Below are 23,756 nucleotides of genomic sequence, written 5' to 3'. Positions count from 1 at the left end.
GAAAGGCACAAAGTAATTGAATTCACAAATATACTAGCTGTGAAGGGCACAAAGTAATTGAATTCAAATATACCAGACATTGATTTTAGAATTAATCTTTTAGAGTTTAAAATTTGATTATTTAGTGGTATAAGAAATTTAACACACTATAAGTAATATATTAAATTTAAATGGCTTAAACTTTAGGAAATAATCTGAGATTAATATTTTAGAAGAATCCTGAAAAAAGGAAAAAATAGCAAAAGAATAATATGCATTTCTTTCTTTGTTCCTATAAAATTTGGACTTAAAAAATATACAAAAAGTGAAAACTTATATTATTCAAAGTGACTTTATGGTAAGTTTGTTGGGGGATGATGACTACTTCAAAAGGTTTAAGTTTAAATATAATTTAAGACTATATTTTTAAAAAAGGACTATATTTTGGTCTAATTATACTATCAACTCAAATGTTTTCATGTAGAATGCCTACTTAAAAAGATAAAAATAGCTGAGACAGTCATTTCTTTGTATTTGAGGTACTCAAATAGGATAATTATGTGCACATTAATATACACCTTTCACAATGAAAAATGTAGCTTTCAGACATTTATAAATCGGAATTGGTAGGCTCCAAACTATGGTAGTTATAATTTTCATTCATTAATACTTTACAGAAAGAAAAATATTAAAAAAAATGTGATGGGGTGGTCAAAGCTTCATTAATATTGTTAAATGTTTATTACCTTTTTGGGTTGGTCAGTGTGTTTATAGGTATTCAGGGAGTAATTTTACATAAAGAAACGCATACTACATTACTTTTTTTTTTTACTATTTACATAAAGCATTTGAGTAATACCACAAATTAACTTCCCACTAACAATTAACAAGGGATTAAAGTTGAACATATTGTTTGTTTTACTGTAATTTAGAGCCTTTGTGCTAAGGCAATTTTGGGAGTGTTTCCATCTTTCACACTAGAAACAATAGTGTTATAAATCTGGTCAAGCACTATGGGTTTATTTAGTAATGTAAAATCCAGTGATGATTAATTTTTCATAGCTGCCTACATATATACAAGTTTTCATGGCATACAGATTGTCAAGAGAGCTCTCTAGGTTACAAAAGATACTTGTTACCAGATTTTTTCTGCTAAAATAATAACTTTAATGGAAGATATAAGACAAAAAAATTAGATAAGATTTGGTACAGTATAAGACACCAGCAGGGTACAGTGCCAAATAAGAACAGATAAAAAAAGGTCTTTAGAAGATAGCAGGTTCTAATATGTATATGTATAACTGTTTCAATTTGTGTACACCTGAAACTAATGCATATTGTAAATCAACTATACTCCAATAAAAATTTTTTTAAAAAAGGATAGTAGATTCTAGCTATTTATCAAACTATATAAACTTATAAGTAAAAGCCTTACCAAATTAGTGTACCAGAGGTACCAAATTAGTATACCAAAGGAATGGGACTTAGAAAGACTGCATTTCTTTTTTGAAATTCAAAGCATCTCTAGAAACTAGAAAAGTTATTTTACAGATGACTACACGAAAAATTTAAACAACAAATGACCTACTAAGGCAACGTAAATATGTTTCAAGGCTAGAAAAACTATCCCCATACTTTCCTGACATCACTCTAAACATAAGAATCGCAGTATGCTAAAATCTCAAAGCTAATATATTAAACATATTTGATATTTGGGGCTTTCTGAAATTATTTTTAGAATTTTATTTTACAAGTGGGAAATGCACTTTTAATTTTTTAATGACATTTTCCTCCTAGACATAGAATTTAGACATTTATATCTTTTCAGAGCAAAAAAGTCATCAAAATAGGAGACTAGCATAGTACCAGCCTACAGATAATGGTTACACATGCAGGTGTCTTTATTAGTCTCCAAACCATTAGGAATTTATTTCCAACAACGTTCTCTAAGTCTTCATTATTTGTATGCAAAATCCAGAGAAAACCAGTTTATCAAATTACGATTTAGTGGTCACAATCAGGGAAAATACACTCTTCCCTGTGAAGAAATACATGCCAGTCATTGCAGAGGCAATTTAGACCTCTTTTATTGTCTGTTAACCAGGACAAACCTTTGCCAATGTCTAATTACCCACGGAATCAAATTCAAATAAAATAAAGTATTAGAAGGTAGCCCATATGATGGGTATAATTTAGATGATCTTAGCCTAAATTTATCTTTTGCTCAATAAAGCACACTGACTCAGATATATGTTCCATAGATGATATGCTTTTTCTTAATCAGTGCAGAAATATAATTTGTACATCCTGAAAATATCTTTATCTGTCTATCCATGAAGAAAGCTTCCTCTTATTTGCCTCTGTCTTGTTTTGAATATATAATTCAGAGGTTTACAAACTTTTCCAATGACTGTATTTCAGCTTGTGTTTCATCAGGAAACATTTGAAAGGATGTTTTTATTTTATAGGTTTACTATTTGAAATTCATTGTTGCTCAAGTTAGTAGTAGTGGGCAGTTTTCCTGTAGAGAGCAATTCCAAACACAATGAGTAGATGCCTGCTGGCTCTAATCAATAGGTTGTACCTCTTGTCCTTTCCCTATATTTGACCACACACTATTCTTTTGTCCATGGCCTCAGGCAAATCAAATTGGTCCTTTCTTCCCACCCCTCCCAAAAGGCCAAAACAGTTCAATGGCTAAGTTTTAAATAAGATTTATAACTGCCTGCAATAATCCTTTGAAGTTTTCTTACTAGAATGAAACATGAGTTTTAGGAGAGTTTCTGATTTAGTTGAAGGTGGGGGGGAGTAACAAGCAATAGTCACAGCATTTTTAAACAGTATAACAATTCAGTGAAGATTATACATCAACTGATGTTGCCCTAAATTTTCTCAGTTTTAAATGATTTTCTTTTTAATTGCTAGGGAACAGGTTTAGACACAGGAAATACAATACAGGCCAGTCCATTATTTACATGTTCTTCATCTTGGCCATGAGGTCTTCCAAGCTTTCACCAGAATCTTCCACTGTTACTTCAGGTACAGGATCTTCTTGCTATCCATAAATGAGGGAAACATGGTGAAAAAATAACCAATTAAATAAAGTTCTTAATGCTTAGGAACATATAATCAGTAAGCCTTAACCATGTTCAACAAGTTTACAAAGTACAATTTCTTTAATAAATATGCCTTCTAATTTTTAGGATAGACAAGCAGTAATTTCAATGTTCTTGAGATCTCTACAGAAGTGGTATTTTTAAATGATATTGTGGCTAAAACTTATCAATATACAAAAAAAATGGTACTGTCATTTAATCAAAATCTATTTCACTTGATCCACAAATGAGTGAGCAAAACTATTTTACATCTATGTTTTCAAACAGTTTAAACTGTGCTGTGCCTGTATTTCCATATTAACACTGAATAACTCTCTCTTTCACAAATCTTAATGCCTATAATGTAAAACACCTAAAATAGGAAATACTGCATTGGCATTATAAAATAGGTTGAAGATGAAAGAAAATAAATAGAAATTTTCTCTTATATTTACTTATGGTAAACATTTTAGATGTACCTTTTGCGGAACTGTATATGCCACTGTAATTCCTTCAGGTAAGTCAGGAATTGGACCTGAAGAATTTTTCAGTTCCTCTTCTGAAACCTCAGATACCAACTCAATACCTGTAAGGTTAAACTTGATCTTAAAACAGTTTTTAAGGAACTTAATGAGCAATAATCATTCAAAACTTGTATATCGGGCTTCCCTGGTGGCGCAGTGGTTGGGAGTCCACCTGCCGATGCAGGGGACGTGGGTTTGTGCCCCGGTGTGGGAGGATCCCACGTGCCGCGGAGTGGCTGGGCCTGTGAGCCATGGCCACTGAGGCTGCGCGTCCGGAGCCTGTGCTCCGGCAGCGGGAGAGGCCACAACAGTGAGAGGCCCGCATACCGCAAAAAAAAAAAAAACTTGTATATCTTAATTATAATCAGTTTCCCTCCCATAAAAGATTGTTTTATGCTGCCATTTCAATTTATGAAACAATTCTTACCCCACTCATTGTCGTCATGTATTATTTCTTCCTCTTCTTGAACAACCTCCTGTGTGGGCAGTGCTGCTACCTTTTTCTGTAGAAATCAAACAGTATCAGTGTTTTTACTCATTTTCAGTTCTCTGAAACATCAGTCAGAATTGATCAGAACCAAGAATTCAGATAGGCTTTTTTCTAAGGAAGACATACAGATAGTTAGCAGACACATATCACTAATCATCAGGGAAATGCAAATCAAAACCAAAATGAGGTAACACCTGTCAGAATGACTATTATCAAAAAGACAACAAATAACAAGTGTTGGCGAGGATATGGAAAAAAGGGAAACCTTGTGCACTGTTGCTGGGACTGTAAATTGTTGCAGCCACTAAACAGTATGGAGGTGCTTCAAAATATTAAAAATACAACTACCATATGATCCAGCAATTTCACTTCTGGGTATTTTTTTTTAAGAAAACAAAAACACTAACTCAAAAGATATATGCAGGCTTCCCTGGTGGCGCAATGGTTGAGAGTCCGCCTGCCGATGCAGGGGACACGGGTTCTTGCCCCGGTCTGGGAAGATCCCACATGCCGCAGAGCAGCTAGGCCCATGAGCCATGGCCACTGAGCCTGCGCATCCGGAGCCCCGCGTACCGCAAAAAACAAAAAAAACAAAACAAAACAAAAAAAAGATATATGCACTCCAATGTTCACTGCAGCACTATTTACAACAGCCAAGACATGGAAGCAACCTAAGTGTCCATCAACAGATAAATGGATAAAGAAAATGTGGTACATATATACAATGGAATATTATTCAGCCATAAAAAAGAATGTTTACTATTTGTGACAACATGGATGGAACTAGAAGGTATTATGCTAAATGAAATAAATACCATATAATCTCACTTAAATGTGGGATCTAAAAACAAAACAAAATGAAAAGAGACTCACAGATACAGAAAACAAATGATGTTGCCATAGGGGAGGTGGGGAGTGAAACAGGTGAAGGGGATAAAGAGGTATAAACCTATAATTATATAATAAATAAGTCATGGATAAAATTTACAGCATAAGGAATATGGTCAATAATATTGTAATAACTTTGTATGGGGACTGATGATAACTGGACTTATCATGGTGCTTATTTCATAATGTATGCAAATGTCAAATCACTATGTGGTACACCTGAAACTAACATAATATTGTATCAATACATCAAGTATATTTTAGTTTAAAAAAATTAAAATTAAAAAAAAAATTTTTTTAATGAATTCAGACAGTTTTATCTTACCAAAAGCAAGAAAGGACTTTGAACAGAATTTTCATGTTAAATTATGGTGAATAAATTAAACCTTTAAAAATCCAGAATCCATTTACCTTGTATTCCAAATCTAAATAATTTTTTCTTTTTTAAGTTATTGTCCTATGCAATATGATCTCTCATGCATTGTGACACATTGACATATACCTTATATTCTTCCTGTTGCTTCCTACAATTTCTGTCATCACACTGAGGATTTGGCTTCATGGACATAGTAGGGAAAAAATCCTGCATTGCATTGTATCCAAGGTAAAAACTAACAGTACCAAAATTTAACAGAAACCTAGAAAAACAAATCAAAGTAGACTTAACTAAAGAAATAAAACCATAAAAGTATTAGAAGAAAAGTAACTGACTTTTTAAAAAATGACTTTAAAGAAGGTAATGATTTTTGTAACAAGCAACCCAGAAAACAAATTTCTTATCTTGTTTACAGGGCCTGGCTTATAGTAGATTTTGTTGAATGAATGCAGTGAAGAAAGGCTACTCCATTTCATCAACCATAGAATGCACTATTATTTTTTGAACATGTAATAAAGATAAAATGCTGCCAATTAAACTATGACATGTCAACAACTTTAAGAAGCATATTAATTTCACAGAAGTTATGTGGCAGAAGTGTATCTTAAAAATCTCTGAGATATGGTACTAAATCTAATTTTTTAAAGTTGTTTATATATAACTTGCTGCAAAGTTTACAATCTTAAATTTGTATTAAATCTCAATAAAATGTTACAAAAGTATTCACCCATGTAATATTCACTACCAGATCAAAATATAGTTGGCACTCAGTATCTATGGGAGATTGGTTCCAGAACACCCCCCACCCACAGGATACCAAAATTAAGCCCCTTATATAAAGTGGTATAGTATTTGCATATAAACTGTGCACATCCTCCCATATATTTTAAATCATCTCTAGATTACTTATAATACCTAATACAATGTAAATGCTATGTAAATAGTTGTAAATACAATGCAGATGCTATATAAATAGTTGGAAGCTTGTGGCAAATTCAAGTTTTGCTTTTGGAACTTTCCGGAATTTTTTTTTTTTTAATATTTTCGATCCACAGTTGGTTGAATCCACAAAGGCAGAACCCAAGGAAATGGTGGGCAGACTGTATAGTGCATTTCCAGTATGCCATAAAGCTCCCTGTGCTCCCCTTCCAGTCAAATCTGATTCCTTTTAGAAGCTTATAGAAAAGCTGAAAAATCATGTACAAAAGATAAACAACAAAAGGAAAAAATCTGCGAATGCATGTTCTTAATATACAACAAGGAAAGACAAAAAAAACTGAGCAAAGGATGTGAGAAGACAATTCACAGAAAAATATAAGTGCTCAACCCTTTTCACAACTGGAAATTAAAATGAGATACCCATTTTTCACCTATCAAATTGACAAAGATAAAGGAGTTTGATGACTCTAACACCACATACAAAACTAAACTCAAAATGGATTAAAGACCTAAATGTAAAACTGGGTACTATAAAACTCCTAGAGAAAAACATAAGCAGAACACTCTTTGACATAAATCACAGAAATATTTTTTTGGATCTGTCTCCTAGAGTGATGGAAATAAAAACAAAAATAAACAAATGGGACCTAATTAAACTTAAAAGCTTTTGCACAGTGAAGGAAACCATAAAAAAAATTAAAAAACAACCTACGGACTGGGAGAAAATATTTGCAAACAATGCTACCAACAAGGGATTAATTTCCAAATATACAAACAGCTCATATAGCTCAATATCAAAAAAACAAAAAACCCAATCAAAAAATGGGCAGAAGACCTAAACAGACATTTCTCCAAAGAAGACATGCAGATGGCCAATAGGCACATGAAAAAATGCTCAACATCATTAATCATTAGAGAAATGCAAATCAAAACCACAATAAGGTATCACGTCACACTGGTCAGAATGGCCTTCATCAAAAAGTCTACAAATAATAAATGCTGGAGAGGGTGTGGAGAAAAAGGACCCCTCCTACACTGTTGGTGAGAATGTATATTGGTGCAGCCACTATGCAGAACAGAAGTTCTTTAAAAAACTAAAAACAGAGTTATCATATGATGCAGCAATCCCACTCCTGGGCATCTATCCAGAGAAAACTCTAATTCAAAAAGATACATGCACCCCAATGTTCACAGCAGCACTATTTACAATAAACAAGACATGGAAGCAACCTTGTCCATCAACAGATGAATGGATAAAGATGTGGTATATATATACAATGGAATATTACTCAGCCATAAAAAAGAATGAAATAATGCCATTTGCAGCAACATGGATGGACCTAGAGATTATCAGACTAAGTGAAGTCAGACAGAGAAAGACAAATATCATATGATATCACTTATATGTGGAATCTAAAAAATTGATACAAATGAACTTATTTACAAAACATAAACAGACTCAGACATAGAAAACAAAGGGGATAGTGGGAGGGGGGCGAGGAGGGAGGAGGCTAAGTTAGGAGTTTGGGATATACACACTACTGTATATAAAATAGGTTAACAACAAGGACCTAATGTATAGCACAGGGAACTATACTCAGTATCTTGTAATAACCTATAAGGGAAAAGAATCTGAAAAAGAATACATATCACTTTGCTGTACACCTGAAACTAACACAACACTGTAAATTAACTATACTTCAAAAAAAAAAGTTTGATGACACCCAATGTTACCAAAAATGTGGACAAACCAGGTACTCCCACACTGTCATGGAAATGTACCAACCTTTTGAAGGAGAAATTTAGTAATATCTGTCAAAGTAAGTATTGCATAAACTTAGAAATTCAAATTCCATTTCTAAAAATTCACACTGTACAAAAATCTACTCTACAAAGATATATGCAAGATGCTTTTTGCAGCACTGTTAATAATAGCAAAAGAATCTGTAAGTAGCCTAAATGTCCATCAATAGAGGGTTGGCTAGATATGACACACTGGTAAGAGAATACTTTGTAGCCATGATTTTTTTTTCCCTTCTTCATAACATACTGTAAAATGTTGTGTTTAGATTAAGACCTACTGAAATTTGACAGGCTATTTGTCTCATCTGAAACAGCCCCAGACAGTTGCCTTGAGGGTTCTTATGTATTCTGGTATTTCTTTGCTGATGGCTGATAAATGATATTAGAGTGCCTCCCTGTAACATGTTGCAATTTGTTTTTGTTTTTTTTTTTTGCGGTACGCGGGCCTCTTACCGCCGCGGCCTCTCCCGTTGCGGAGCAAGGCTCCGGACGCGCAGGCCCAGCGGCCACGGCCCACGGGCCCAGCCGCTCCACAGCACGTGGGATCCTCCCGGACCGGGACACGAACCCGTGTCCCCTGCATCGGCAGGCGGACCCTCAACCACTGCGCCACCAGGGAAGCCCTGCAATTTGTTCTTATTATACTGGATGCTTAAGAAACATAACTAAGCTTATTAACATTGTAAAGTGAGGGAAAAAAATGGCCTGAGTCAAGGCACAACTAAAGCAGTTCTGCTTTTCATAAAGTATAAGTTGGTTCAAAAACTCTATGACAGGGCTTCCCTGGTGGCGCAGTGGTTGAGAGTCCTCCTGCTGATGCAGCGGACACAGGTTCGTGCCCCGGTCCGGGAAGATCCCACGTGCCGCGGAGCAGCTGGGCCCGTGAGCCATGGCCGCTGAGCCTGTGCGTCCAGAGCCTGTGCTTCGCAACGGGAGAGGCCACAACAGTGAGAGGCCCTCGTACCGCAAAAAACAAAAAACAAACAAAACAAAAAACCTCTATGACATTAATTTTAGCTTCAAAGAAACGTTTGTCTTTATTAGTTATAGTTCAGATGGTGCGGTTGCTGGGTATCTGTTTACGGATAGCAGAGATATAACCCTAGTTAATGTTTAATCACATTCATATTATTTTTAGAAATGTTAAACCAAGACAGTGGAAGCGAGTGTGTTTATGGGTCTTCACCCTTTGGCCAGATGTGCAGAAATTTAAATCATTTGGTTAATGCTTCATAAATAAATATACAATACCACTGTACCATTGAACAAGAACTATGCCAAATAGAGAGTAACACAAATATATGTGTGTTGATATATGTAATATTAATATATATTTAAATTAAATATATTTATATATAAAAGTATACACATATTATACATAAAATTTTTAAATATGTGTATTTAAAATTAAAAAAACAAATTAAATACTTAGCTAGTCATTCCAATATTTGAAATGTTTGTCAAAAGCAAACAAGACTATTCAGAAAAATTATCCTTCACTCACTTTAACACATTTTGTACCAAGATCCCAGCAACCACTCCCATAGTGGTAGGAAGACTGGCTGCACAAACACCTTCTCGTTTCAGAGTCTTCTCATCAATATTTGCAGCAACTACAAGCGGTGGAGCACACTACATGAAAAAGAATAAAAGAAAATATATTTCAAAAGAAAGGGAAAAAAGTATAAGTTATTCCAAATAATATTCCATCAAATTCATTCAAAGTTTGGTCTTTTCTTCGAATTGTAAACATTTTCAATGCCCCTAGGAACTCCAGTACTTAACAGTGAAAAATAATAACCCAAAATGAATCATGCATACCGCAAAACAAGCAGATTCTCCAGGAATTATGAGCTGTATATGCCCTGAAACTGCATTTTCACTGACCCCAGACTCCATCCATGTTTGTCCAAGCTCATTACAAGCCTTAATAGAAATAGGTGAAAACACAAGAAAGAACATAAAAAAGCAAGAAGTAATTTACCATAAGTTCTTTTCATGAAAAACTGGAGTTTAAATGAATTACAAAGAGTTTTTAAAAATTAATTTTCAGAAACAAAGAAGAAAGTTGTAAATAATGGAATTCCTTAGCAATCGCCACTCTCCTTAAAAAAGAAACTGATAGCATTCAGGTAAGCAGTCAATATAAATATCTAATTAAATTGAACCATAGTTTATTGGATTTCTTGTTAGATTAATGTAAAACTTCATTTTTCTAAAATAATTTCAGCAACAAAAAAATGCAAAATGTCATTTGCAAAGTTGAAAACACAGTAATTCAAAAGAAAAAGAATTCAGTTTTAGTTTTGAGAAATCATGTGTGTAGGGCAATTTATACACATTTATACATCTACTTAAATCAACAAAAGTAAAAACCAATGCCGACCAAGAATAAGACAGTATTATAAGATATTCATTCATTTTAAAAATTGTACATCAGAATTATCTGCTGTTTTAGTTTGCTCTATTGGCATAAGAGAGAGTAGGATACTGAAATATATGCCACACCAACAAGGCTAGATAGGTCACATTAGAATAAATTTCAAAAACAGGATGAGAGAACATTAAAAACAAACAAAACACATTATCAAAGGGTTTAAATGCAGAACTATTTTCAGAATGCGGAATATATACTGACAGAATATACAGGAAAATAGATAAATCCATGAATATAACACATTATACAATAGGAATACTCACTGTATTTATTGTCATTCGAGCTTCAAAATTGTCCACACAGCTAAGAACTAGGTCAACAGGTTTTCCTTCTTCTAATCCACCATTACTAGGCAAAGAAAATAAATTTTATTTGAAAAAAATCAGGACACAAAATACACTCTAATTAGACTTTATTTGTTCAGTCAATACATTTAGTCTTTCAGTAAATGTTTGAGTATAATTATAACATAGCATTTAATATTAAAGACCCAGTATACATTGAGTATTCACTATTACGAACATAATATCAATGATATTACAGTATTTCTTATACAAGATGTAAAAGGGTGTGAGAAATATAAAATCTGTTCACAAAAGTTACCATTTCCCTATCAGCTTTCACAGACTTTTACTCATGTTTCACTACAAATGTAAATGTAATAAAGTTAACTGAATACAATCGAATATTTCAATGGTGTTAGTCTGCAGAAAACCACTTTCAGATAGAAGTATAATCTATAACACAGAACTCATAATTGAGGCCCCTTGTTATATCATAATAACAGGTTTTTTTAGATTTGTTTTTATTGTGTTGTTACTATAGTTTTTTGGACAATATATGTTTTTTACTGAGCTCCCAATACATAAAAATTACACAAAAAATTTAAAAACTATTTTAAAAACAAAATATATATCAACCTACCAACTCAGTGAATTAATTAATCATTGACAGATTTTCTAATAATACTTAAAATGAGCTGGACATTGTGCAAAATATTCATAAATAAAATTTTACCTTATTCTATTCATGAAATGTTCAAAGTTTTCTACTGTGGTTATATTGTAGTTGTGTACTTCAAAAAGAACATCAGGATTAATGTTCCTAAGAGGGAAAAACGGAATGATAATAAAAACTACTAGTAAAACAGTAAGAGAAAGCAAGATAAAGAACTAAAAGAGCTAAAAATCATTTAACAGATGTTAGAGAAATGGCATTCAAGCCACTCAAAGAAAATCCAAAGTCCTCTTCTACCTCTTTTGCCCCACTTCAAGGACCAGGTTCAAAACACGTAGACTGTCAGAAGGATTACAAAAATATTCCCACAATCTATGTGTTGGGAATTAAACCTTTATTACCTCTGTTAGCTACAGTTCAGCCTGACAGAAGAGCTTCTTTGTTTCTTATCCAATTCAGTGCAAATACGTTTAGGACCACAAAGAACTGTCCTAGAGTAAGGGTTGGCAAAGTCTGGCTCTTGGGCCAAATCTGACTACCACCCTGCCACCTTTTTTTTTTTGTAAGTTCTGCAAGCTAAGAATAGTTTCTACATTTTTAAATGGTTGCAAGAAAACAAAAAAGTCAAAAGAAGAACAATATTTCATGATGTGAAATTTTATATGAAATTTATATTTCAGAGTCCATAAATAAAGTTTTTATTGGAGCAGTCGTGCTCATTCACTTTTATTGATATATTGCCTACAGCTACTACAACTGCATAGTTGAGCAGTTTTGACAGAAACCATATGGCTCTCAAAGCATAAAATATTTACTCTCAAAAAAGAGGCTGCCAACCCAGATCAAAGAGGTAAGAAAATTCTTTTTGTATAAGTGAAACCTGCATTTTTATAAAGGAAAATACAGGTGCATTTATATGTTAGTTTAACTCATACTAAATACACACAGGAAGATTTCACCAATTTCACTGCCTTCAACTGGTATTCCATTTACCTCAAAGTATGTTCTGCTGCTTGAACTTTACTTAATCCTGCTTGATGAGGCTGGAAGAAAAGTCTGTTCATATTGGCCAGTTCCACCTTGTCATAGTCAAAGAGTAGCAACTAAAATGAAAATAGTGGTATTCTGATGAAAAACGTACCAAAAAACAAACTAAAAGTAACAAACTAGTCAGCTTTCCACCTGATGGGTTTAACTGTTTGACAGTAATAATACTAATTCTGAAATACTAGGTGCCATATATTAACTCATTTAGTGACCATACAATATATAGGTACTCTTATCCTCGTTTTAGAAATAAGACAACTAGGGTACATGCCCAAAAGCCACTCAGCTAATATGTAGTAAAAATGGGATTCAAATTCAGGCATTCTCAATCCAGCATCTGTACCCTAAACACAACACTGTACTGCCTCTCTAAATGATTAGCTCAAAAATTAATGTTCATTCCATTTCATTATAATTTTTACAAACTGCACCAAAATCCTACTTCATTCCAATGTTTGGCTAAAAACCAAGAACCCATTAGATAAATGAAATTTTTAAATAAGATAAAAACAAATGCTGTAACTTAAAACCATAGTATAACACAATTCCTTTCATGAATAAGGCACTATATATACTCATGCCACGGCTAAAACATTATTCCAAACAGAATTATTAACCAATCAGTTAATTGTTGTTTCCTGCTATATATTTAGGCATGACAGCATTTGTCAAACACACTCACACAACTTTAAAATGGCCGAAAGGTCCATTTCTTATCAGTAAGAACAGGTTGAACCCAAGTATATCCACAGTTCCTTTTTTTTTTAATTATCTAAAATTAAATTTTTATTGGATGAGACTAAGAGTAGATTAGACATTGCAGGGGAAAAAGAGGATCAATGAACTTGAAAGCAGAGCAATGCAATTTATCTAAAGTGATGGAAAAAAGAACCAAAAAAACAAGAAACAAAAAACTGAGCCTCTAGACCTATGGAATAATTCAAAGCAGTGTAAAAATGATATACAGTTCCCGAAGTCCCTTCTTTATCTAAAATTCTGTGACTTTGTAATATAATTCTCAGCACCCTAAATCTAACAATAAAAACAAAAATGGGATTTTCTTCTTCTCAATTCAGAAACTAAAAAATGTTTACCCAGCCCATAAAAACAACACATAGGTAACTCTCAGTATTTTGCTAGAAAAGATATCACTTATACTCTCTATGAAACTTTCTAACCCTACCTAGAGTCTCCAAAATTTGGTTTACTTAACCTCAGTCAACAATATTTATTAGGTCAGGCCAAGTTTTAAATTTGAGTTTCGGCCTCATAGCTGGTTTATGAGTAAGTTGTAGGAAATCCTATATTTGGGGACAGAAGGTGTGAGTAGTAACCGTGTCACTAATTAGATCTGCTTCTGGGTAAGTCACTTTCACTGTTTAGGACTGTATTCTCATCTGTAAAATAAGGCAGTTGATCTAGATCTGGTGATTCAGTGTGCCCCAGGAACACCAGAACTTTCAGGGATAAGAAGTGGGCTCTGGATCTCCAATCCTCCACTTCCCTACGCAACCCCATGAAACAGCTTCTTGTTTCTCTGTTTTACATATTGAAGAAAGAGTTCTGAAACTTACCTATGTAGATCCTTAGCTTACAAACTTGAGTTTACACTGGAACCACTGTATTAAAAAAATACAAATGTGTAGGTCTCAACCCCAGAGGTTCTGATTAACCTATTATGTGGTGCAGTCCGAACCTAAGAATTTTTTTAAACATACAAGGTGATTCTAATTACAGAAATATTTGCTAACTGTTCTAGACCCTTGTTACTCAAAATGAGGCCTGGGATAACCCCATCAGCATCACCTGAAGCTTGTTAGAAATACTGGAGTACTTCCACAACTTTAATATGCCTACGAATCACCTCGAGTTCTTGTTAAAATATAGATTCTGATTCAGCATGTCTTGGGTGGGGCCTAGGAATCTTCATTTATAACAAGCTCCCAGGTGATGCTGTTCTTAAAGCATGGTCCCCGGAACAACATCATCAGAACCACCTGGGAACCTGTTAGAAATGCACATTCTTAGGTCCACCTGAAACCTATAGAATCAAAACCACTGGGGTAGAGTCCGGCAATCTGTTTTAATAAGCCTTCCAAGTGATTCTAGTGCACACTCAAACCTGCGACCAGCAAATCTCCATGATCTCTACCACCCTTGATCAATCAGCCAAGGCATATATGTCAGGTATAAGCAATTACTGGCTAGCTTTTATAAACTTCTTGAAAGCCTTTAAAATGTTAAACATTTTTAGTATTTTGGTGTTGTCTTTTCTATATTGATAAATAAGTGCCAACTTTGAAACCACTTCCTTTTAAGAATTTGGGGCATGGAGTGGACCAACATATTAAAAAGCATTGATAAAGCAAACATTTTTCCACAAAGTTTAGCAAAATGATATACAATTGTGGAAAACTTATGTATTCAACCACTATCTATCTAACATCATGGACTCTGGCTTTACAAATCTAAGATTGGTAGGCTGATTTCTGGTACAAAGTTAACTTCTCCTTCCTACCCAATCAAATCAATTTTAGAAAATAGTATGGGACTTCCCTGGCAGTCCAGTGGTTAGGACTCAGCACTTTCACTGCCATGGCCCTGGGTGTTCAATCCCTGGTCAGGGAACTAAGATCCTGCAAGCCACACGGTACAGCCAAAAAAAAAAAATTTTAGAAAAAAGTAAAAAAAAAAAAAAAAGTATGGGCTAAAAAAATTCTGGAGCATTCACCATTTCAAATTCAAGAGTAAGAAAGGTACATGCTTTCTAGTTTGTCTTATATAAAAACTGTGTTTAAAAAAATTTTTTTGGATGTTTCAATGTTTCACTACACACTTTATCAATTTAACAGCCTTCTTCCTAAACTTGTATGTCTAAAACACTTAAATCCCAACAGAAAACTTCCTGAACAAAATCAGATAGTCCTTGTTTAATTAGTAATAATATTAGCTTCCTTTTGGGCGGGTTTATGTCTTAACCCCACCCACTGGGGTAGAAAAAACAACCTGAATAAATATACCACAAATCATGGACCTAGAGTCTGTCATACAGAGTGAAGTAGGAAAGACAAAAACAAATATCGTATATTAACGCATATATGTGGCATCTAGAAAAATGGTACAGATGAACCTATCTACAGGGCAGGAATAGAGACACAGACATAGAGAACAGACATGCGGACGCCGCAGGGGGGGTTAGGGAGGTGGGATGAATAGGGAGATTGGGATTGACCTATATACACTACCATGTGGAAAACTGCTAGTAGGAACCTGCTGTATAGCACTGGGAGCTCAGGTTGGTGCTCTGTGGTGATCTAGATGGGTGGGATGCGGGGGGATGGGGGGTAAGGGGGTGGGAGGGAGGTGCAAGAGGGAGGGGATATATGTATACATATACTGATTCACTTCGATGACACCAGAAACTAAAACAACATTGTAAAGCAACTATACCCCAATTTAAAAAACAAAAAAACCCGGGATAGAAAAAAATTAAATAAATAAATACACCACAAATCAATAAGCCATTAGTAAGGAGAAAAGAAATTCTAATTTGTACCTGATTTACTCCAGAAGTGATTGGGTTCCCTAAATGATAGACAAAGAGAGATGTTTTTACCTTACCAATGCCACATCTTGTCAGCATTTCAGCAGTCACACTGCCAACTCCACCAACACCTACTATTGCTACAGCAAAGGTACGGATTTTCTGTAAAATGCAAAATTATATATGTATTGGTTAATATTCTTCATCGGGGCTTCCCTGGTGGCACAGTGGTTAAGAATCTGCCTGCCAATGCAGGGGACACGGGTTCGAGCCCTGGTCCGGGAAGATCCCACATGCCGTGGAGCAACTAAGCCCATGCGCCACAACTACTGAGCTTGCGCTCTAGAGCCCACGAGCCACAACTACTGAAGCCCGCACACCTAGAGCCCGTGCTCTGCAACAAGAGAAGCCACCACAGTGAGAAGCCTGCACACTGTAACAAAGAGTAGCCCCAGCTCGCCGCAACTAGAGAAAGCCTGCGCGCAGCAACAAAGACCCAATGCAGCCAAAAATAAATAAATAAATAAACAATAATGCTTCATCGGAAATGTCATCGGAAGTTATTTTCATTTACTGAAATCATCTTCAAAAACTTGGAAGGGTTTATCTTACCTCATAGTCACTTACAATTCCCATTCGTTTCAATGCCATCAGGCGGCTTAAAACAAAGGAAAGAAATATTTTAAGGCTTACAAACTTTTAATTAATAGTGATATAGGTAAACATACATCATCACAGAAAATAAACTGTGAGAGAAGAAACAGTAAGTGTGAGAGAGAGAGAAATCTTTCAGCTAATTTTTACCAGATGAAACTAAATTACTTCAGCACTGATGCCTGAATACCCTCCCTCCAAGATGTAGCCTGTGCAACAAGATTTTTTAAAAGTTCCTCATACATTCTAATATGCAGTCAAGATTGAGACCTATTGACTCAAATGTTGTTTCCAGAGAATGGGTCAAAGTGAAATTTCAACATTTTCCCATGCTTATTAGTATATGTAAATATTTAATGTTTAACTCAAATTTAATGTTTAACATCAGAATAATCTCATGGCTGGAATTCCATTCACTTGTTGCCTCTGCCCACAATGGATAATGTCTACTTTCAGTAAGCACCTCTTATACCAAGGACTCTAAGAGGTATTTACCTAGTTACTGCTAGTCTGTTATCTTCTTTAGTATTTTAGGGTTTTTTTTAAATACATATACTTTAAAACTATACACATATACATACAATCCCCATTAGTTTACACTTTAAGAGTCAAATAGTTCTATTAGGCTTGTTAGGAAACTCAGCAGTGTTCTGGCCTGCACCCCCATTTTCCTCTCCTCACTCATTTTTAACTCTGTTACCAGGATATCTCTAAGTAACATGCTAACACTGTTATTTCTTGATTTTCAGGATTAGGTACTATCTGAAGATTTCACTCTTTATCATTAAACACAAATATTTCCCATCTCACCAGCCTCTTGATATTGTTATATGGTCATTTTGGTTAGATGTTAATACTGTTCACAACTGGACAATGTAGTATATTAGAATTTACCCTTTCCTGTATGATCCCCACCCTTGAAGTTAATAATTGTGTTTGTTCTTATGTTTACTTTTCTATGTATTTTCACAAATTCAACCCCAGTTGTCTAAAATTCCTCTAGATACAGTCATATACATGAGGTGTTCTAGCAATTTCTTCTTAAAGATATACTAGAATCTTCTGACATGTCCCCATGTGCACATTTACTGCACATACAGCTCCCATCCTGCATTCTCCCTTCATCATATTACAAATTCTCTTCAATTCTTCATCCTGTATTAATCTCCTGCTTCTGGTACCTTAGAGCTCAAAGGTTCTAAAGTGTGGCCTATGGATCAGTGGCCTATGGAATTTGCTAGAAATATCATTTCTTGAGTCCCCACCCTATAATCACCAAGCGAATCAAACTTTGGATGTGGGGCCTAAACAATCTGTGTTTGAACAAGCTCCCCAAGTAATTGTGATGCACACTAAAGTTTGAGAGCCTCTGCTGTAGATTATTTCTTAATTTATTCTCTTGCTATGGTTGGAAGAACATCTTCTCATAGCTTTGTAAAGGGTACAAGGAAGGTGAATTTTGAGAACATGTGTGTCTGAAAATGTTATTTACCAAACTTCTTAAAAATGTTTTATCAAAATTCTATTTTTAGAAATGTATTATAAAAATGACAAATTGAAGGGTACATAATCGTTGAAAGCTACACCTACACACACACACACACACACACACACACAACACACACTTAGTTGACAGTTTAACTTGGTATAGAATTCTGTTAGAAACATTTTCCTTCAAAATTTCTAAGGTGTTGGGGAGGGGGAAGGGTGAGCTGTGACAGGGCGAGAGAGAGTCATGGACATATACACACTAACAAACGTAAGGTAGATAGCTAGTGGGAAGCAGCCGCATGGCACAGTGATATTGGCTCCGTGCTTTGTGACAGCCTGGAGGGGTGGGATAGGGAGGTGGGAGGGAGGGAGACGCAAGAGGGAAGACATATGGGAACATATGTTTATGTATGACTGATTCACTTTGTTATAAAGCAGAAACTAACACACCATTGTAAAGCAATTATACCCCAATAAAGATGTTAAAAAAAAAAATTTCTAAGGTGTCTTCTAGCTTCTGAAATCTCATGATGTCCCTTAGAGTGAATCTATTCTCATCAATTGTGCTGAGTACTTGTTGGACTCTTTCAAATAGGAAACATGTTTTTTCAGTTCTGGGAAATTTCCTTGAATAACGTGATGATGTCCTTGTTTGGTTGGTTTGTTTTTCCTGGACTTTCTGAAACTTCTATTATTTGGAAGTCGGACCTCTTGGACTAGTCCTCTACTCTTAATTTCTTTCTCCTATTGTCCACCATTTTAGTTTTCTGCTCTGTTCTCTGGATTTCTTTCAACATTATTTTCCAAATCTTCTATTGAGATTTTCACTTTTGTTATCATTCTCCATTTGCAAGAATTCTTTTCAATTATCTGAATGATTTCTTTTTGTAGTAACTTGTCCTGTTTCATTTATATAACATCTTTCCTTTCTGAAGATACTAATAATAATATTTGGGTTGTGTTCCCCTTACATAGTCTATTCAAATAACTAATTTTATTTTCCTTCTTTCACATTAGGAGCTTCTCTCATCCTTTATTCTGCTCATATTTAAAAGCCAGACACTAATAAAGGCAAGGATGTGGGCATTGCTTGTTTGACTTTGGGCTTCACTGTAGGGTGATCAGTTGAGAAACCCACAATGTCAGTGTCTTTCAGTCTCTCTTCTTGGTGCTCTCAGATTCCCCAGAGAAGAATCTTTCAATTTCCAGCCTGAAAAGTCTTTATGCCTGTAAGTTTGGGGGTGTTATATGGAAGAACAAGGTTGGGAGTCCTAGCATTCAGTATGTAAACATTTAGTTAATCCCCTTTCTTCAGGTATGAAGACTTGCTTCAATTATTAATATAAATCCTCTATTTTACTCTCCAATGAGTAAATCTCTAGTCTTCTCTCCTGACAGAGAAGAGGCATTTGCCCAGCTACCCAAAGTGAAGTAGTGAACCTGGGTTGTTTCTTCAACAGATTTTCAGCCATATCTTTCTTAGCCCTACCTTAAGCCCTTCTAGAAATACTATGCCTATTCTTGAGCTTTTGGGGAATTTTGTGGTATAAACTGGGTTGCAGCCTTTAGAGTCAATTTCTTTGGATCCTTTAAATCAGTTATCAGTCATCCATCCCTTTTCTAGATTCTAAAACTGTCTAACTATAATCTTTTAAGTACAGGGACTCACCCATCCCCCAATTACTTATAGAAACCCTCTTTTTTCAGTGGGGGTTTATTCCTTTTTAAAAACTCCTTTACTTTCATTTTAGTGGGATTGGGTAGACAGTGATAATATATGCCTGTGATCAATCTGCCATCTTTACCTTGATGCTCTCTTTAATCTTTATATATAATGCTGAGAAGAATGCAACCTCCTTTTATGAATGGGGGAAAAGATTCAGGTTAATTAACTTGCCCAAGATTAGCTAAATAGCAAACAATTATTCAGAGCTGGGTTTTTGAGCCAGTATTTAAAACCAGGTTTTCTAATTTCAAAGCCTCTCCTCACCTCTTCATTTAGTCAACATGCTTCTACTTATATTACATACCACACAATTTTACAGTTACTTGTGTTGATCATTATTCTACAACCAGTGAATCTCCCAAACTAAAGCAAAAGGTCTTTGAGAGTCAGGGGCTTTATATTATATTTCTACTGTATCACCTGATGCAATTAAAATGATGTAAGAGACCTACAAATCCCTCTCCTATATTTTTTCTGATAACCATGTATCAATACTTTATCATATTTCTTACCACTCATATTGCAATCCCATGTTTACTTTTCTATCTCACACTCATCTGGTAACCTCTGGAGAGAAATGACCATGTCTACTTTGTATTCCCAGTGTCTATGCATAATAATAAGTGGTAGATAACATTATCCAGCTGGAGATGAAAAGGTGCTCACTAAATATTTGCTGAATGAACAACAATTCAAAAACTTAAGGCTGACCTTTATCAAATTTCCATGTACTAGTGCAGAGCTTTGGGTGACAACTGCCATCTCCTAAGTAGCAGTTTTAATAAAGACAAATGGTGCAAATAATATAGAAAATACTAAATGTTTAAATTTGAGTTCTGAATGTTAGGTTTGTGGTCATTACAATGTCAAGGAATCATCTCACATTAAAATGATATCTGAAAGTTGATTCTAAGTATATGATCGGACTTCCCTAGTGATGCAGTGGTTAAGAATCCGCCTGCCAATGCAGGGGACATGGGTTCGAGCCCTGGTCTGGGAAGATCCCACATGCCACAGAGCAACTAAGCCCGTGCACCACAACTACTGAGCCTGAGGTCTAGAGCCCGCGAGCCACAACTACTGAGGCCCACGTACCACAACTACTGAAGCCCACACACCTACAGCTTGTGCTCCACAACAAGAGAAGCCATCACAGCAATAAGAAGCCCGTGCACTGCAACGGAGAGTAGTCCCCGCTCAACTAGAGAAAGCCCGCGCACAGCAACAAAGACCCAACGCAGCCATAAATAAATAAACAAACTTATTTTAAAAAATAAATATATGATCCACATTGCTTTTCTTGGAGGGAATATTTCAAAATTTTCATTTATAAAATTGAAAAATGTTTAAGAATGCCAAATGGAATAGTTCCCACTCATTCTAATTAGAGATGTCAATTCATGCTTATTCAACCTCTAAAAATTTTGGATGGTTAACACCTCATATCTCAAAACTAAAAGAAAAAGAAATTTTTTTTAACATAGTAAGATAGGGCTTCCCAGGTGGCGCAGTGGTTGAGAGTCTGCCTGCCGATGCAGGGGACACGGGTTCGTGCCCCGGTCTGGGAGGATCCCACATGCCACGCAGCAGCTGGGCCCGTGGGCCCGTGAGCCATGGCCGCTGAGCCTGCGCGTCTGGAGCCTGTGCTCCTGAACAGGAGAGGCCACAACAGTGAGAGGCCCACGTACCGCCAAAAAAAACCGTAGTAATATTAATGAGAGAAAAGCAAGAATCTGGCATGATTTCACTTAATTTGAGTTAAAATGAACTCTTTTGTAATTATGGAACAATTATAATTTTGGTCAGGTTTTTCTATTACAAATAAAATTGTAATTAACATCTTTGTGCCTAAATACTGGTCTGCATTTTAGGTTGTAAAAAAAAAACCACGCAAAAAAAAAAAAATAATAATAATAATAAAGGGCTTCTCTGGTGGCGCAGCGGTTGAGAGTCCGCCTGCCAATGCAGGGGACACGGGTTCGTGCCCCGGTCCGGGAAGATCCCACATGCCGCGGAGCGGCTAGGCCCGTGAGCCGTGGCCACAGAGCCTGCGCGTCCGGAGCCTGTGCTCCGCAACGGCAGAGGCCACAGCAGTGAGAGGCCCGCGTACAGCTTTAAAAAAAAAAACAAAAAAAAAACCACGCACCCTAAGACTTCCACTGAGGCTTTATATGTCATAAATAAAACCCTTCTTTAAAATCCAAACTCTCCTGCTCTTCGAAGAGAAAGAGCACAATATCTTTCCTGTTTCACCTACTCTAAAACTATCCAGTTTTTAGCCACACTACTTAATGGTTTATTTATTTTTACTGGGGAGACAGTTCCATGTGAACTTTGGAGTAAGACAAACCTAATGCCAGTCCAGGCCTTTTTAGCTACTGTTAGCTCTATGACCTGCGGCAGGTCACAGCAGCTCTCTAAGCCTCATTTTTCTCACTTATAAACTAGGGATAAAATAATAGTAGCAATCTCCTAGGGTTGTGGTGAAGAGGAAAAGTGACAGTGCACGCCCGCTGAATTAACAAATCTTAGGAAAAGAAGAAAGGAGAGGAGCAGACAGGCCTGGGGAAGTCCAATGGTTTTAGAGCTAATCCAGCTCTTTCCACCATGCCCCCAATTTAAGAAACACTGAGAAGACTTTATGAAGCTCCCAAGTTTATGCTTAGCGGGTTTTACATCTGGTGTCTTTTGAAAGTTTTTACTCTCAGTTTTACGCTGAGCGAGGAAGACTAATAGAAGCAGGGGCGGTAGTTAACTGAATACGTGTCCTCAGCAAGCACAGGAGCAGCACCATATGGCTGATTCAGTTGGCTTTTTTAAAAAAAGGAAGAACACGTTTCACCAGTACTAAGACTTGGTCTTGCCCGTTTGGGAACAGGACCCCAGAACAAGAAAAGGGAGGTGCGAGGCCGTGTGAGCTGGACAGCAGCGGGGAGCGCCTCACTCCTGACCACCTGAAGACGGTGACCTCGCCCCTCTCCCCGCCCCGCCACGCAGGTCACCTGTAGGGGTTGGAATCCACCACCTCGGGGCTCATCTTTTCGATGCGGGCCCGACCGCCTCCTCCATCGCCGCCCCCCAGGGCCCGGCGACTTCTCTCCTGGGCCAGTTCCCGCTCCAGCTCCTCGACCCGCTGCTGCAGCCGCTCCACAGACTCGGCCATGGCTGGGACCCCGGCCGCCAGCGCTCCCAGCCCCGGCCGTCGACGTCGCCGCCGCCCCACGCTGTTGGCCTGCTGGGCCCGCGAGGGGTATGTGAGGAGGCACCTTGCGGCGGCCTTCCTAGCCCACAACCCTGAGGAAGCCCTCCCAGCGCCTCCCGGACTGACCCTCTCCGCCGCACCCGCGAGCCTCTCAGCGCGCCGCTTCCGGTGCGTTGCAGTCATCGTTCCCCCTCAAGGAAAAACCAGCCCTTTCAGTTTCCCTCTTCGCCCGGGCCGAAGCAGGGCCCGGGTCATCAGTGTCCAGAGCCGGCGGCCTGCGATGTTGCCTTTCCAACCGGGCGGCCAGGAGGATCCCCAGGATCTTTTATTCCTGGGCTCGAGGTCCTGACGGGCCCTTTTCTGAACCGGACCCTATAGGTCTTCCGCCTGCCGGTGCATTAAATTTGGAGGCGGAGGAGGCTTCGGCGATCATATTTACCCGTAGTGACTAAAGTGGTTTTGCTTTCTTTAGAATTGAGGCCTCCAACTCTGAGGCTGACTGAAACTTTTAAATCCAAACACACGAGGCCCTTCTGGCATTTCCTGACACAGCCCAAGTCCTGGGCCAGTGCTGCCCAGCGGCGGCACCTGGGTGGGGGGTGGG

The 23,756-nt window shown here is 36.8% G+C and overlaps 2 protein-coding genes across 3 annotated transcripts in view; one reads left to right on the top strand and one right to left on the bottom strand.

Annotated features, from left to right (window-relative positions):
- Window positions 1-6,828, top strand: part of NPHP3 (nephrocystin 3) — a 60,095-nt gene extending 53,267 nt beyond the window's left edge. The window contains exon 28 of the mRNA XM_060011268.1: window positions 5,768-6,828. Coding sequence (XP_059867251.1) covers window positions 5,768-5,798 — 31 coding nt within the window. The 3' untranslated portion in view covers window positions 5,799-6,828. The remainder of the gene's footprint in view (window positions 1-5,767) is intronic.
- On the bottom strand, window positions 822-23,640 carry UBA5 (ubiquitin like modifier activating enzyme 5). 2 transcript variants are annotated; one of them, XM_060011275.2, is made up of 12 exons: window positions 22,953-23,640; window positions 16,692-16,737; window positions 16,152-16,241; window positions 12,482-12,591; window positions 11,549-11,635; window positions 10,795-10,879; window positions 9,916-10,020; window positions 9,599-9,726; window positions 5,479-5,614; window positions 4,026-4,101; window positions 3,554-3,660; window positions 822-3,034 (listed from the first exon to the last, which is right to left on the bottom strand). In XM_060011275.2, exons 1-12 carry the CDS (start codon window positions 23,333-23,335, stop codon window positions 2,951-2,953), a joined length of 1,437 nt encoding a protein of 478 aa, XP_059867258.1. In that variant the 5' UTR covers window positions 23,336-23,640; the 3' UTR covers window positions 822-2,950. The 2 variants fall into 2 exon arrangements, with proteins under 2 accessions (XP_059867258.1, XP_059867259.1); XM_060011276.2 differs by lacking the exon at window positions 16,152-16,241 and having other exon boundaries at window positions 823-3,034; window positions 16,707-16,737; window positions 22,953-23,639.
- Window positions 23,641-23,756: the final 116 nt, after the last annotated feature.

This window comes from Delphinus delphis, chromosome 4 (assembly GCF_949987515.2).
Source record: "Delphinus delphis chromosome 4, mDelDel1.2, whole genome shotgun sequence".
NCBI classification, from domain to species: domain Eukaryota; kingdom Metazoa; phylum Chordata; class Mammalia; order Artiodactyla; family Delphinidae; genus Delphinus; species Delphinus delphis.
The sequence above is the reverse complement of the archived record's forward strand: the minus strand, read 5'-3'. Positions and strand labels throughout refer to the sequence as shown.